Source organism: Poecilia latipinna, unplaced genomic scaffold (assembly GCF_001443285.1).
Source record: "Poecilia latipinna isolate Pla-1442-1.1 unplaced genomic scaffold, P_latipinna-1.0 Scaffold809, whole genome shotgun sequence".
NCBI lineage: Eukaryota > Metazoa > Chordata > Actinopteri > Cyprinodontiformes > Poeciliidae > Poecilia > Poecilia latipinna.
The window spans coordinates 278990-295134 of NW_015113425.1; the positions used below are offsets into that span (position 1 = coordinate 278990).

A 16145-nucleotide genomic window follows, 5' to 3' on the forward strand; every position below is an offset into this window, starting at 1 on the left:
GAACGCATACAGGTCTCATTTACTGGCAGTGTGAACGGCCCCGGCAAAAAAATCGGAATTGGGTCACTTCAGGCTGCATTGTGAACGCACCCATCGTGTCCAGGGGCTAAGAGAAACATCTACAGTGTTCCCATATTTCTATTAAAGATCATAAATTATTCCTTTGACACTTTCTTTTACCTTTAGAAGAAAACTAATTAAATTAAAAGCACTTCAATAAGTAACTGATAGGGTACTAACAACTGTGACTTCAGCCAATTATTTCTCAATATGAGTTTTGTTGCTCTTATTAAATGATTTCAGGTCTGAAGCTGAATTTTTCTCATATTTCTAATGTTGCTTTTATCCATATCTGTAGCTCACAAATTGTGCATGCATTGCGATACAGCAATTCCCAGTCAGGGTTGTTATTGTATGTTTTAATGCAGAAGTATTAAAGTATTGAGAGGAGCGTTCAAACCTAAATGGGGATCATTTCTCATAATTTTCATGTCTTGTTTTTGCTTTAGAATCTCATTTTGTGTTTTCTATCTAAAAACTGCTCAATAAATGAAACTTTTAGCGTTTGTTTTTATCAAAGCAGCTACTGAGCTGCTCTGTGAAAACCTTATTTAACTGCATCAGTTGATATGGACTATCATAAAGTCTCCATTTTAATGTTTAGGTTTGATTTTCTTTTCTTTTTTTAGTAACTCATAATCAAAACTAGCCTGTGTTTTAGCTGTTCAGATCATGTGATCACGAGTTGCTAAGGTTCTATTTACAAATCTCCCTTGCTGAGCTGTCTGACAATCTATGACTTAATAAGGCTTCGATGCTTTAAAATGTATGTATATGAAGCCACTATTAAATCTTTAGTAAACAGCTAAAGAATATGGAGAAAAAAGTAAAAATTACATAAATTTAAAACATGTGGAGTAAATAAAAAGATCCTTAATAACATCATGCAAATAAAAATAACATTTAAAACAGGCAAAGAATTAAAAAAAAACACATTCTGTCTCTGTGGAGGGATTTTAAATAATGCAGGTTGTTCTGTGTCTCTGAGCAGGAAGGACTCGCTGACTGCTGAGCAGCCATGGTGCTGTCTCACCTTCGCTTTCTCATCCTCCTCATCACGTTGTTGCCCCGCGCCTCGCTGTCGGAGAACCTCAGCCACCCTAATGCGGCTGCTGCGGGTCCGGACCTGCGGAACCGGCCCTTCGTCGTCGTGTGGAACATGCCCACAGCTAACTGTCAGAAGCGCCACAACGTCCATCTGGACCTGCAGGACTTTGGGATCGTGGAGAATCAAAGGCAGCGTTTCCAGGGACAGGTGATGAAATGATTTAGATAGGCTAAAGAGATAATAGTCTCTCGCATAATTACCTTCTAAACTAACTATACATATTCTATCTCCAAAGTGCCAGGGATGTTTGGTTTTAGTCGATAGTTCTGCATGATTTTTATGTTAACAGTTTTCTTAAAAAATGACAGAAAAAAGGTTCAAGACCTTCTGATCAGGACTGGTAACCGTGGCAACTGGAAGCAAACTATAGAGGACAGCTGACTGTTAACTTTAGGGTTTTTATGGGTGCTTGAAATCCTTGAATTTCAATTTTGTATCTTCAAGGTTTGGAAAGCTCATAATTTCTGTACAAAATGCTTGAAAGTGCTGCATATTCAAACTGCACAGTTTTGTAATAAAGTGCAGTCTAACACTTCATTGAAAGCCTAAATTTGGAAAATTTACAGTTGAAAGAGACATTTTTTTTCACAGTTTGAAGTTAAATCAGACCAAACTTCTCATCTTTTAAGTAAGTTCGAATTACCAAATTATTTTGATTGGCTAAAAGCCAAAAGAAACTTAGTGAGAATGTTTTTCAAGATATATATGTTTGTAACTTTCTTTCTATATTGTGCCTAAGCATTTAATTTGAGCATTTACCTCAACGTAATTTGGCTGGATTTAAAGTTTTAGTTTACTTTTCCCTGTTATCCTATCACAAGACATTATTAATAACAGTAAAATAAATTATATATAATAGTGAATTGAAACTGTCTCCTTTAGCTGATTTGTATTGTTTTTAACTCCAGAGTGTGGTACTGGGAAAGTTAGAAAGCTTACCTTGGAAATACTTGAAAAGTGCTTAAATTTTACAATGGGAAAAGTGTACAAACCCTGTAAACAAGACCTACAGAGCTTGGTACAAACTTTTTATTTATTTATTTCATTTTTCCAGAATATGACCATCTTCTATCGGAACCGCCTGGGGAACTACCCCTACATCTCCCACGACGGCAGGGAGGTGAACGGAGGAATCCCGCAGCTTGGCGACCTGGCCTCTCACCTCTCCCTCGTAGAGGTGCAGCTGGACGTCCTGCTGCGCCCCGGCTTCTCCGGAGTCGGAGTCATCGACTGGGAAGAGTGGCTGCCGCTGTGGGAGAACAACTTCGGATCCAAGATGGAGTACCGCAGGTTGTCCAAGCAGCTGGTGAGACAGGAGAGACTGGATCTGTCCGAGCAGGACGTGAAGCTGTTGGCTCAGCAGGAGTTTGAGGAGAGCGCTCGGATGTTTATGGAGGAGACGCTGAGGCTGGTGGTCAGGCGCCGGCCCAGAGGATTCTGGGGCTTTTACGGTTTCCCCTCCTGCTATAATAAGAACAAAAGAAAGAGAGGTGAAGCAAACAAAAACTGGATTGTTGTTACCTACTGGGTGGGGTTCATTGTTGCACATATACATGTTTAAAAATGGCTTAAAATGCATTTTTTAAATGAAAAAAAGGCATGTTTAGTCAGATATGTGCCGAAAAATATTCAAAGTTCCTAAACCTTTTCAGAGACATATCTCTACCACTACTGAATATTTACATTTCTTCTATGGGAAACAGCTACTGCTCTGTCTAGTGGAGTTGTGGATCACTCCAGCTTTTTGCAGGAAGCATCCCCATAGAATAAAACTCAATTCAAGAATACTTTATTGAGCCCAAAGGGAAATTAAATGTGGTCATAGCTCATATTAATTAAGATTCAGATAATGCTGTTATCCAGCAGGAACAGTGTGTTCAGAGTAATATGCAATATCTTTTTTTCCCCCCTGCTCACAGAGCATTTTGTATGTAGGTCAAAATGTTAAATTAGTTAATTTTATTACAGCATTTTCTTCCATGTGTTTGCTACGTGGATTTGAGAAAAGAAACTGCACACAGGACTTATCTCATTTTTATTGACTTTCTTCTCGCTACTCCTCTATGAAGCCCAGATGTGTGAAGACACAGCTCATGGTTGCCTTCTTGTTAGTTTTTCACATTTGAGGTGTTGTATGTTGCAGTCTCTTCAAAGCTCACGTAGGTATCGGAATGAAGGGGGGAGGGGGCAAATAAAAATGCATGACACACTTTTCAGATTTTAATTGGCAGAAAATATAGAAAACTGCCAACTATTTTCCGTCCACATCACAAATCCCATTAAAATACACAAAATGTGAAAATATATCAGGGCTATGAACAACTTTGCAAAACGCTGCAAATTGTTTCTACTTAAGCTTCAACTTCAAAATGTAACTCTGATCATTTAACCAATTATAAAAACTGACATCAGTGTGTTTTACTTCATGTGTGAGATCAGATAAAACCTACACAGGACGTTGCCACTCGGGGACGAAGCAGAAGAATGACCGGCTGTCCTGGCTGTGGGCTCAGTCCACGGCTCTCTATCCCAGCATCTACCTGCCGCAGCGGCTGGCAGGGTCCACAGATGCTGCTCTGATGATCCGGTACAAACACACACGTTCATGTTCTGTTTTACCACAACCTTTTGTTTGAAACCAAAGACATAAACTGATCCGTTTCCCCCACTCAGACACAGACTGCTGGAGGCTTTGAGAGTGGCGTCAACGTGGCGTCATGGCAACAGTAACAACCAGGCCATACCTGTCCTTCCGTACGCTCGACTGGCATTCACACATACTCTCAACTTTCTCAACGAGGTAGCTGCTCGTTCACGTCAATATAAAACGTTGAAATTAAGCTTGTAAGCATAGCAGAATGTCTGGGCTTGCAGACGGACTTGGAGCATACAATTGGAGAGAGCGTGTCGCTCGGCGCAGCTGGAGTTGTGCTGTGGGGAGAGATGAAGTTCGCCAAATCAAAAGTGCGTGACTGACCAAAATCATGATGCATGTGTGTATATATTTCATTATATATAATGAAATGTATACATTTCGGAGCCGGTGTGTGTAACCATGTTGTCTTCTCCCGCCTACCAGAAACAGTGCGTCCTCCTCAGAGACTACATCCACACCGTCCTGGGCCCCTTCATTCAGACCCTGAGGGCCGGCGCGTCGCGATGCAGCCTCCAGCTCTGCTACAGTCATGGCCGCTGCGCTAGGCGACGCCCCAACTCCGGTCGCAGTCTATCATCTGCGCCCGTCTCTGTCTCTCACAAGGACACGGACTCTGGCAGCAGCAAATACTTTCAGCAGCATTTTAGGTGTCGGTGCTACTCAGGCTGGACTGGAACCTGGTGCCAGAGGAAGATGGTTGGGAGAGGGCAGGACAAGAGTTGATGAGTGTCCTTCAGTCAGGAAGCTGCATAGCAGGGTTTTGAATAATAATAATAATAATAAAATAAAAAAAAGCTATAGGTGACTTTACTAAGTTTTTTTTTAAACATAATTTGTAAAGCTATTTCGACATGCCGTAGTTCAACTGTTGTCATGAACAAGGCAGCAGATGGTATTTTAGTTCCTATATTTAAACATTCACACTTTGTCATGACAACTACCTCCCTCACTTATCGTCTAACAGATTTTAACAAATAATTAACACATAAACGACAGTAACAAGATCAGACTAATCACTGAAAGCTAAGTAGCTAACCTAAATGATTAACCAAGAACATAAATTCTACCAATAACCCCTCCCTGCTGTAGTTGCCATGTGACAGGCAACACTAGCTACAATATTGGAAAAACTGCTTGAGTTTTTTATAAAATGCAGCATTTTCTTGTTTTCAACATCTACTTTTATTGGCGTTAGCAACAACATAATGTTAGCATTTTAGCATATGTTTGCTATTTAGCTGAAGATTACCTATTAGCTACTGTCAGGGTATCAAATAGTATTTTCAAATTAATGGATGCATATCAGCTTCCCTGCATCAGACTGGCGACTTGTCCAGGGTGTTCCCCGCCTCTCGCCCGAAACATTCGCTGGAAATAGGCACCAGCACCCCCCACTCCCCCCGACCCCACTAAGAACAAGACAGTACAGAAAATGGATAGGTGGATAGATATCGGCTTCCTTCAGCTTAGTAGATAATGGTGACTGTCTTGTTTAATTAAAGTACAAAAATAACCTTCCACTGTTATTTTAGCTTATTTTGCAACTTATCTCAGAATTGTACATAAACTGTTAGCATATTAGCTAACAACAAAATATATCTTAGCTAATATATTAGTAGTTTCTGAGATAATTCCAGTTTGTGACATAATGTGTACATAAGAATGTTGTTGGTAACACACTGAGAAAACTAGTTTGGCTGATAAGAGCATTTTTATAATGAAGGCCCTGGGTTTTTGTTGGTTAATGTAGGATATATTTTGGTTCCAGAATCCTCAAAGGCTTTAATCTCCAAAGCTGAAGTTAGGACTAATATGATTATATTATGTAAAAAAGTATAAAAACAGCATGTTAGCTATTAAAATTGAGAAGCATTATGAATAACAAACTGCCTATTCTAATTTAGGATCTGATGTCAGTATTATCAGCTCTGTGTTTTTGGCAGAATTATTAGCTGCTGTTAAACCCCGCTGGAATGAGCCTGAACGTCTATTGGGATTACTCTGCTCCTTCACAACTTTCATTTCTATTTAAGGAAACTAAATAAGACAAAATAGAATTTCATAAATTTTGGTTAATAAAGAGACACAGTTTTCCTCTTTATCTACTTTTTGTCAAAATGAGCAAATCTTTTTTTTTCTGAGCAATTGACCACATTTATTAAATATTGTTTTTTTCTTCTTTTTTTTTTTTTTTTGCTTCATTTCTGCAATTTTAATATACATGAAAAGACAAGTAATGTCATTGTTACATTTCAACTCAAAGCACAGGTAGTGTTTGGAGACAAAAGACCAAAACCAACATGAAACAAAGTTTCATATTTCACATTGTAAAAGTATTTGACACCATCTATAAAACAATCTTGTGTGAGTACACCAGCACAGCGCTGAGGACTCCGTTCGTGTCCTCCTCATGTCCCCCGTCTCATGGCCGTCATGTTTCGCCTCAGTTCCTGCAGCTCCTGGATCAGCAGCTCCAGCTTGTCGGCTGCAGCCTCCTTTTCCCTCACAGCCTCAGTCAGCGTCCTGATGGCACCGCCCTGCTGGACTGGAGGAGGCACAGATGCAGATATTGTGTTTATTATTTATTTTTAAGAAGTCTTTACATTTTATTTGGTATATGAGGGCCCTAAGGATAGAAATGGGCTGAAAATATTTCATAAATAGGGTTGATAATACGCCTATGCAGGTGATGCCCATTTTAAAGCCGATTTTACATACACTGTGTAAAAATACACAAAATCTGATTTTTCTCAAGTCAGATTAAACTTTTCCTGTTCAAGAAATGTTGGGTTTACTGTGCTTTTTCAATTTTTTTAAATTCCTGAAAAAGAGAGATTTTTGAGAAACATTTTTTTTGTTTTCCTTTAACTTATTTGAGAAAACTGTAAAAACTGAAGCAGACATTTTGGGCCTAAGGGTCAAGAACAACAGAATCTTTGGGAAATTCGAATAAAAACAGACGTATTACCTAAAACGAAGATGAGAAACACTGTGAGCAGAAGCAGGGTGACGATGGCGCAGCCTGCGGCGTAGGCCCTCGATGAACTCGCCGTCAAAATGTCCTGAAGACGTCTCTGCCATTTGCTGCCCAGCGGGCGCCCTCTCTGACTGACCGCTGTCCCGTCGCGTGTGTACAGATTCCCGTTTGGGGACGGTGTGTACGCAGGGCGAGGAGGCCTCATCCCTGAAAAGGACACGGGGTGAAAAGTAAGTCGGGTGGTCGAATGCGTGTGTGTGCATGTGTGTGTGTGTGTGTGTGTGTGCGCTGAGACTGTGAGCACCTTTGTGGCTGTGCTCGGGGTGCGTTCGGTGGAGGTCGTTGATGGAGTCGACGGAATGCAGCTCGATCTCAGTGAGGTCTCTCTCGCTCACCCTGTAGAACTGAGGGGTGGTCTGGGACGACGGAGGCCTCGACATGTCTCCCTGAGCTGAGGGAAAATGTGGGGGCAGATGTGACTTTAGTGATATTTAATGACAAACATGAAGTGCCTTACTGTGGAGAAGTAGGAGGACATCTTGCAAGTAAAACTGAAGAGATTTTCTGTGTATTCGACACATTATACCCTGATGCTCCAAAGTAGATAGTTATGAATTGGATTTAGATTAAGACTTTCACTGGGCTGTTCTAACAAATAAACACACCTTGATTTGAACCACCCAATTGCGGCTCCGGCTGCATGCTGCGGGTTGTTTTTCTGCAGGAAGGTGAAAACCTATCCCCGTTCTCAAGTCTCTTGCTATCTCCAGTTTCTAGGATTCCCCATTATTGCCAGTCTTCTGCAAAAGGCCAGGTTCGTGTCAACAGATTCTCCCTCCTGAGTGACCGCGGGCCTCTTGTCTGTTTCTCTGATTAATGCTTTCCGTGTCCAACTTGTTAGCTTAGTCGGACAGCCATGTCTTTTGGCTGGTTTGCAGTCGTGTCTTATCCTTTCCATTTTGCAGATTATGAACTGAACAGAAACTGCGAAATGTTCAAAGCTTGGAATATCATTTTAATCCCTACGCCTGATTTAAACTTTTCCACAGCTTTCTCCCTGACCTGTCTGATGTGTTCCTTGATCTTCATGATGCTGTTTGATCTGCGGCGTTTCCTAACAGAAACCTCCAACACATTCACAGAATAGCTAGATTCATACAGACTAATTTGGTGAATTGATTTCCATACCTTCTGTTTCATGGTGTTGCACTAAGTCGTTTTATTTTGGTTTATGCACATCACATCACATCACATCACAGAAAGACAATAACATTTTCTTCTTGGTAATGTGGAAATATGTGAAATAGATTCTGATCTTGATGCTAAGATAAAAACAAAAAAAAAAAACAAAAAAAAAACAGGCCAGTTAGAATCTATTCATATCTCAAAGAAGAGAACAGATCATTTCGGTCTATTTAACAACAAAAACATGCATGAATATCTTAGGTATGAGACCTATTATTAGAGCTGCTTATCAAACATGATGCTGCTGGAATTTGAATCAGGGGTTAAAGCACAGAATGTGCTCATGGCTCATAAATGACTGACGGAATAAATCGATAAACGCCTACTCTGCGAATTAGTCTGATGCAATAGTTAGCCACCTGTCTGACAATCCCTCTTACCTTGTGACACTCGTAAAGAAAATCCTGTTTGCCGTATTGTGGTCTTCTAGTCTTCTGGTTCGCCTCTCACATACTGACAGCAAACTGCCAAAACATGCGTCTGAGCATTAACATCAAAATGTATTTTTGAGTGAAAATCCACATTCCAGGAGCGCTGTCGACCGAAGCCAGGTTAATCCAGATACATTTGGTCCACTTTGTTCCTTCACAAAGAAAAACAAAACAACTTGTTGATTCCAGGTACAAATTTCCTAAGGTCTCAACAAAGTTTCAGGACGCTCCAGAACAAACAGAGGCCAAACTGGGCTTGAGTCTGAATTTTCAGATTTAACCCACCACAGCCGCACTATAGGAGACGCAAGGAAAGAGATATGAGCAGCAGAGGAAGTTTGTTTTCTCTGCCTTAGTGCGCCCCCTCCCAACATGCACATGCTTGGCTTTGCAGGCCTTCACTGTCCAAAATAGCACCAGAGACATGAGATTATTATTAGTTCCTCTGGCCAAAAGGATGACTCAGTGACCGGGGTGAAAGGCATGATGGGATCAACACACACAAACACTGACACAGAAAAAATATCAGAGACTTTGACTGAAGGAAGCAGATCTAAAGCTTTAACAAACAGATCAGTGCAGACAGAGTCTGTGAAATTGTTCTTTTCCTGTTGTTTCTGCATGTGCTCCTCTGAAAACAACTGCATCTCTTTGTGAAGCTGGTGACATAGTTACAGTTAAACGTTATAGGTATAGTAAAAATGTCTGGAATATTTTGCTGAATAGTAGCTTTTTTAAGGGTTTTTGAAACCCTTGGAAAATTTTAATGTTGTACAAATATCCATCCAATCATCATCAAGAGAAAGTCAATGTTTAAAATTGAGAATCTGTGTGGCAATAAACTGGTGATCTCCATCCAATCTGACAGAGTTTTGTGTTTTTGTTTACAAAACAAAACACATAGCTTCTGTTATTTATTTATTTATTTATTGTTAATAAAAGAACATTAATTTTGTTCAACCTTAAAATTACAATTTAAGTATTTGTTCATCACTTAAAATCAATGTAGTTGCAGTGTGAAAAAGTTCCTGTTTCCCCCTGTTGCCATGGTACTATGATCTGTCACGCTAATGTGATCAGAAAGTAATTTGTTGCTCACTCTGAGGCCGGGACCAAAACATCCTAATCCCGCTTTAAAAACGCTGATCTCCAGTGAACTTATTAACTACGTTTCCCACAAGTCTTTGCTTCTTCCTTCATCATTACCTACGCTCCATGTGTTTTTTTTTTTTTTTTTCCAAGGAAAGCAGGAATCCCACGTTGTTGAGTTCAAACAGTTTGGAAGCAAAGCGGAAGTGCTAACGCGGCTGGAGCATCGAGCGGGTCCAAGTTAAACACTTGAGCCGGGATCAGGCTGCAGGATGTGGGCTCGGGTTACGGCCGCGGGCTCGGGGCTCGGGCTGCGGGCTTCCAGGGAGTGTTTGCTGCGGGTCACGGGTGCTGGATGTGCGGGGAAGACACCGCAGGAGAGACGGGATTTCAGTGCAGAGGTATGTGGGAAGCTGCAGATTGATTTCTTTTTTGTTGCCTTTCTGGAGGATTATGACTGCTTTGAGCAGACCGTTACATCGTGGTTTAACATGCAGAAAATGACATTTATCATTACAGTGCTTGAAACCATTTGGTGGAAGTGTTTTTCAAATGCATGTTTTGTTTGTCATCTTTTTAGTCCCCCCCCCCAATCTGCAAGTCAAAATTGTTTGAAAGATTCCAACTATTTCAAGTGCATCATGTGCTTAATGAATGGCGAGAGACAGTTCAGTGTCAGCCCAGGCACTTTGAACCAAGGGTTGTATCCTGCTCAAATGCACATGAACCCTTCAACCCACACTCAGCCCTCAATGTCCTAATCCACACAAATAATCTGACCAAATCTGATCACTTTTTACTAAATCAGAAATGCCTTCCGGTGACGGAGCCTGAGGAGTGTGTTTGCACTTCAGTTCACCCTGTTAGTGCAGTCATGTTTCGGATTCCCTCAGTGTAAACCTGGCTGCGTCTGCGTGGCTTGGTGTTTCAGTAATAACAGAATTGTGCTCCACATCAGCTGCCTGCCCATGCAGACATGATGTACATGAGTCCCAGCAGACGCTCTGTCTGCTTCACTTCACCGAGCTGCACGAAATGATTTCATTGGAACCACGAGTGACTGCTTCTCCGTTGTTATCAGAGCAGGCTGATAAGTCCCCGCTCCCTTCACCAGCCAGTCTAAAGGTCATCAAAAAAAAAAAAAAAAAGCTGAAGTTGGGATTGTGACAGAGCTATGTGTCAGGATTTTTGCTTGATTACATATTATCTCAAGTCGTTTTGCGTATCAGGCAAAATTTCACTCTCATTCTGTTTCTACTTCCTTGCAAAACAATTTTCTCCATGTAGATTTGGATGTGGTTTGTAGTTGCAGAATAAATAAATAAATAAATAAATACATTTCTTGCCTTTTGTTTTCAACCCCTTCTACTCCAGCACCCCTAGATGAAGTCTAATGCAGTGTGTTGGTTTCAAAAGTCCACAGATTAAAAAACACAAACAACAAAAAAAAAAAAAACAACAACCTGTAGTTGCTGTGTTTCTGTTAACTCCTCTGACTCAGTTTTTTTTTTTTCTTTTTCCTCCCCTCTTCCTGCCAGGCTGCCCTGAAGAAAACCCCCCTCTTTGACTTTCACAGGAACAATGGTGGAAAGATGGTGGAGTTTGCTGGCTGGAGCATGCCTGTCCAGTACAAAGACAGTCACATCGCCTCACACATGCACACCAGGGAGCACTGCTCCATCTTTGATGTCAGCCACATGCTCCAGGTGAGGCACGCTAAAGCTGAAGTGCCCCACGTTTGGCTTTGCTCACCGGTTTGAAATTGGGACAAGACAAACGGAGATTAGCCTTTATAGAAATGCATTCTTTTAGTACATTTGACCACTGTATTCCGATTTTCCTCTCGTTTCTTGAGTCAGACCAAAATCCACGGAAAAGACCGGATAAAGTTCATGGAGTCCCTGGTGGTTGCAGATATCGCAGAGCTGAAGGACAACCAGGTAGAAGAAGGATTCGCTGTTACCAGTTCTCACCTTGCAAATCTGTGTGTGGTTCCAACAAGATGATCTGTAGCTGAACTGCCATAACAGAGCTTTAACTGCTTTGCAAATGTCTTTCTACTTCCAAATACACGAGAACAATGCAGAAATAAGTTCTAAAAACTTTCAAAGTACAGTCCATCTTCTTTTTTTGACTACATAGTCGTGAAAAGACCCTTTATATAGCTTGCCAAAGTCTTTAATAAATCTACGAGATAGCTTTAATTTTGTTAAACTACATTTCCTAATAATATACAGTAGAATTCCAGTTTGGCTTTCATCTCTCTCTGTATCGGGACATCGATAATTCTGACGCATAAAGAGATATATCTGTAAGCTCCACGTTTATCGTTGTTTTTACAGAGAAGCAGATCTATTCATATACTAATTCTTGAGTTTCTCTTTTAACTCTTTACCTTCTTCTCTCCTCTCAGGGTACGTTGTCCCTCTTCACCAACGAGAAAGGAGGAATCATTGATGACCTCATTGTGACAAAGACCAATCAGGGTTACCTCTACGTGGTCTCCAACGCCGGCTGCGCTGACAAAGACTCGGCTCATATGAAGGTGAAGGAATCTGTGGAGGCTGACTGGCCTGGAATCACCTGGGAAATGACTGATGGATGTGTGTGTGTGTGTGCGTGTGTGCGTGTGTGTGTGTGTGTGTTTTAATTCTTAGGCCAGACTGGCAGAGTACAAAGCTGCCGGGTTTGATGTGGACCTCGAGTTCATTGATGAAGCCCTGATTGCACTTCAAGGTCGAGCACCCATTCTGTCTTTAATTTGCTCTCCCTTCATAAAGTATCCTTTGTTATTTCATTCCTAAATTTGTTTCATATACGTTGCTTTACTTTTAGTTCTAAGACAAGCTAAAGCTCGCTCTGCGCTTAAATTTCCAAGTCTTTGTGTGTCTTCAGGTCCCACCACGGCTCAGGTGCTTCAGGCTGGGCTGAAAGGAGACCTCAGTAAGCTGACCTTCATGACCTCCACCCTGGTCACGGTATTCGGTGTTCCTGACTGCAGGGTGACCCGCTGCGGATACACCGGAGAGGATGGGGTGGAGGTGAGCATCTTCAGTGCGACGCTAAAACTTAGGATCGGGGTCTGGTTGTTCATTTCTGTCCAACGTTGGGCTTCTTTTCTCAGACCTTCCCCAGACTATTCTGACTGAATGTTAAAAAAAAAATGTGTCAAAAGGTCAAAGGTTGTATCCATAGTGATAAATCTTTGGACCATTCTAGTACTGAAGTACACTTCGACCTAAACCAGGGTGACCAAATGAAATCTCTCCATTTCAACTCGAGAGATTTAAAATCTTAATTAACCAAGCTTTCTGCTTTCATGTTGACTTCATGGTAAGTACCACAAACATTTAGCAGCTCAGCGACTTGGCTGGATGCATCTTTGGTTTTTGAAGAAACAGTTTATACATTAGAAAAAGGTTTGCATCCACACAGCATGATGCCACACCAACATGGAGATGAGTTATTTAAAATGAAGTACTACATGTAGTTTCCATAAAGACCTAAACATTTGTGGTCTTTTGTGACCACAGCACTTTCTTGCATGTTTGGGTCTCTTGTGGCAAACTACAAAAAGCTTTTTTTTCCCTTACTTTTTCAAACTTCCTGTCCCATTCTCCCAAAATGATCAGCTCTACAGAATGGCCAAGTCCTAGTTGTCCCGTAAAGTCTCCCACCTGAGCTGTGGGTCTCCATAGCTCCTTCAGGGTTGGTAGATGTCGGTAGTCTTTTGGGTTTTATTCCTGCAACAGAAACCTTAACATGTAGGATGTCGGCGTTAAAGTTATTCTGTCTGTCTGTGTCTCCCAGATTTCTGTTCCTCGTTCCAGAGTGGTTGAGCTGACAGAGAAGCTGCTTAGCAACAATGAGGTGAAGCTGGCCGGTCTGGGAGCCAGAGACAGTCTTCGTCTGGAGGCGGGACTTTGTCTCTACGGCAACGACATAGATGAGACCACCACGCCTGTGGAAGCCAGTCTTGTTTGGACGATAGGTCAGGTTTTATTTCTGGTAACAGTCGACATGTAGCTATTGAATACATGCATAGTTGAGCACAGACACTCATAAGTGTGTTGAGTCGGTGCATTTTTCACTTCAGCTTGGGCAAGGCAGCTAGTAATGCTCTCTCCTGTCTATCCTTTTTGGATATTTTCTAATATTTGATGAGGCCTATCCTATTGGAAACCTGCTTAATTAAACATTTTAAAAGGGCTCTGTTGGTTTTCTGTCTCACTCGCAGGGAAGCGCAGGCGTCAGACGAAGGATTTCCCTGGCGCTGACATCATTGTGCCGCAAATCAAAGCCAAGACAGCCAGGAAAAGAGTTGGACTGCTGTCCACCGGTCCCCCAGTGAGACAGCACACTCCCATCCTCAGCCCTGATGGACAGGTCATAGGTGAGGGATCCACAAGGAGCCGAGGCCTTATCTGAATTTGAAATTGAGAGTAGAATCATGTGGAGAGAATCATATAAGAAAGTAGTGCAACTGCACATCACTGTTAGATAAATAGAACTATTTATTTGTTAAATTAAGCGTTGAAATATCTGAATCACCTTTCTGTTTGTTTGAAACGGGCTTAAATAATTTGACCACTAGGGGTCAGCAAAACCCTCGCATTTTCCCAAACCGTAACTCTTCACAAAATGTACCATTTAGTTTAAAAAGCCGTGCATTACGTCACATTTTTTTAATTGTAAGGCAATTTGTTAGCCATAGATGAATTCAAATACTTGCTGCTTTCCAAATAAATGAGCAAGAATCCATTATCTGGAAATCAATGTCTGAACGTTGTTTTTCATGAGTCTGTGGCAGGAGGGTTTATTAAATTAGTGTCATCACATAGTTTATTTATCTTCACTGGCTTCTTTCTCGTTCTTTACAGGGGAAGTGACCAGCGGCTGTCCCTCTCCCTGTCTGAAAAAGAACGTCGCCATGGGTTACGTGGACGCAGCATTTGCCAAGAACGGAGCTGCCGTCCAGGTTGAAATCAGAAAGAAAACAGTCCCAGCCATCGTCAGCAAGATGCCCTTCGTCCCCACAAACTACTACACTGGATAGGAACCGCACACTGGATCATTCTACCAATGCCTCTCTCATTTACCGTCATCGCCCCTGGTGTTTCACTCCAGCAATAAAAGGCCAATTTAGGATTTGAAAATACTTTCCAGTAAGTTTGGGAGACAAAAAAAATGCAACACTGTAGACGTGGTTGGTGTTCAGCTGTGAACAGCCATATTCAATGCAGAAAACTGATAGGTTATGGAAGATGTAAAGAAAAGACTAAGTTTTAGGCAGGCTGACTTGAATGAATCCATAGTTTGATAACACGGTTTAAACTTAAAAGCAGGTGGCAGAGAGTACAGGTAGCACCAATGATGTTAGCACAGTTATGGGACCAGAATAGAAACTTTTAATGTCAAGTTATTATGATACTAAACAAACCATCAAACCAACAATTTGAAGTCTACTCTTTTTGTCCCTCACTTCTTTATTTTATTTTATTTTATTTTATTTTTCCTTTTTAGTACCAAATGGAGCCACTGTCCATGCTACATTTTATATGGACCATTTGTAAATTTGCACTTAACTTGACAACAATTAAGTACATTCCTACATTGTTCTCCTAATGGAGAAAATTTGGTTACATGACTCTAGCAAACTACATCGACCAGCTGGAGCAATTCACTCCAAGTCATTATAGAGTTATTATAAAGTTTTCAACAAATATTTCGAGTTACATATGAGATTTTAGCATTTTTACGACCATCAGTCTCAATAATCAATTTAACTATGAAGAAAAGAAAATGCTCCACTTTGGTTGAATTATGAGGGTACAACAGGAAAGATGGAGACAAATGTCACAGAGCCTGACAAGTGAGACTGTGTGTGACTAACGAACTACTGTTTTGTGAATTAGACTGCAGCACATCCATGCACGCTGTTTCGTCTTCTAATGCTGTCTTAATGCCACATATGCATAGAAATATTTGCATTTACAGTAGCTATGAACAAATATGATGGGGTTTGGTGTTTTTTATCATATAATGATAATGATGACAATGTTAATTTGTATGTTTTGATAACATCAATTAATAAATCCCGATGGGAAAATAACAGTCTAATTTATAGAGATTGTTTAGTTTAACATTTAATCTTTACTCTAGCCACTAATAAAAGTAGTCAAGATGTAAGTTAGAGCTTCCTATTTTCACATGAGGTTTCTGGTGGTTTGATGAAACGTACTACTGACTTGCCAACTTGAAACTATGCAACAATGTGATTAACTTGGGTTTTTATGTACGGCTGAACGTTTGTGTGAACTTCTTAAGCATTTTTCAGTACTTTTGAATAAATAAAATGTGCTTTTCTAGTTGCCTCTGATCGCTTATTTATTTTGCTTCTGAAATGGAAACTTATGAAATTAAGACAGGCCAATTAAGAAAATGTTTTACAGCTCTTGCTGTTACTATTTTCACTTGCAAAATTTCCAAGCAGGTCCTGACCGTAGGCGTTTCTCATATGTGGTGCCTTGCAAAAGTGTGATAGACCAACACAAAGCAGCGCATTTATTATTTGGAATA

General features: G+C 40.9%; 2 protein-coding genes across 3 annotated transcripts; both read left to right on the forward strand.

Annotated features, from left to right (window-relative positions):
* The first annotated feature begins 1009 nt into the window (after positions 1-1009).
* On the forward strand, positions 1010-4634 carry hyal3 (hyaluronidase 3). Its single transcript, XM_015047136.1, has 6 exons — positions 1010-1315; positions 2223-2658; positions 3608-3755; positions 3842-3968; positions 4043-4132; positions 4248-4634. The coding sequence occupies exons 1-6, from the start codon at positions 1079-1081 to the stop codon at positions 4545-4547; spliced, it is 1338 nt and encodes a 445-aa protein (XP_014902622.1). The 5' UTR covers positions 1010-1078; the 3' UTR covers positions 4548-4634.
* A 2333-nt stretch (positions 4635-6967) lies between these two features.
* On the forward strand, positions 6968-15939 carry amt (aminomethyltransferase). 2 transcript variants are annotated; one of them, XM_015047139.1, is made up of 10 exons: positions 6968-7031; positions 9720-9967; positions 11105-11272; positions 11426-11506; positions 11980-12111; positions 12224-12302; positions 12462-12607; positions 13377-13557; positions 13804-13959; positions 14447-15939. In XM_015047139.1, exons 2-10 carry the CDS (start codon positions 9839-9841, stop codon positions 14620-14622), a joined length of 1248 nt encoding a protein of 415 aa, XP_014902625.1. In that variant the 5' UTR covers positions 6968-7031; positions 9720-9838; the 3' UTR covers positions 14623-15939. The 2 variants fall into 2 exon arrangements, with proteins under 2 accessions (XP_014902625.1, XP_014902623.1); XM_015047137.1 differs by lacking the exon at positions 6968-7031 and having other exon boundaries at positions 9578-9967.
* The last annotated feature ends 206 nt before the right edge of the window (positions 15940-16145 follow it).

What these genes read in the sequence shown, in the direction of transcription:
- hyal3 (XM_015047136.1), top strand. Translation starts at nt 1,079, where the DNA reads ATGGTGCTGTCTCACCTTCGCTTTCTCATCCTCCTCATCACGTTGTTG. An exon ending in GGCAGCGTTTCCAGGGACAG is followed by an intron (nt 1,316 to 2,222) that starts GTGATGAAATGA and finishes TCATTTTTCCAG; the next exon opens with AATATGACCATCTTCTATCG. An exon ending in GATGCTGCTCTGATGATCCG is followed by an intron (nt 3,756 to 3,841) that starts GTACAAACACAC and finishes TCCCCCACTCAG; the next exon opens with ACACAGACTGCTGGAGGCTT.
- amt (XM_015047139.1), top strand. Translation starts at nt 9,839, where the DNA reads ATGTGGGCTCGGGTTACGGCCGCGGGCTCGGGGCTCGGGCTGCGGGCT. An exon ending in CAGAGCTGAAGGACAACCAG is followed by an intron (nt 11,507 to 11,979) that starts GTAGAAGAAGGA and finishes CTCTCCTCTCAG; the next exon opens with GGTACGTTGTCCCTCTTCAC. An exon ending in CAGTCTTGTTTGGACGATAG is followed by an intron (nt 13,558 to 13,803) that starts GTCAGGTTTTAT and finishes TCTCACTCGCAG; the next exon opens with GGAAGCGCAGGCGTCAGACG.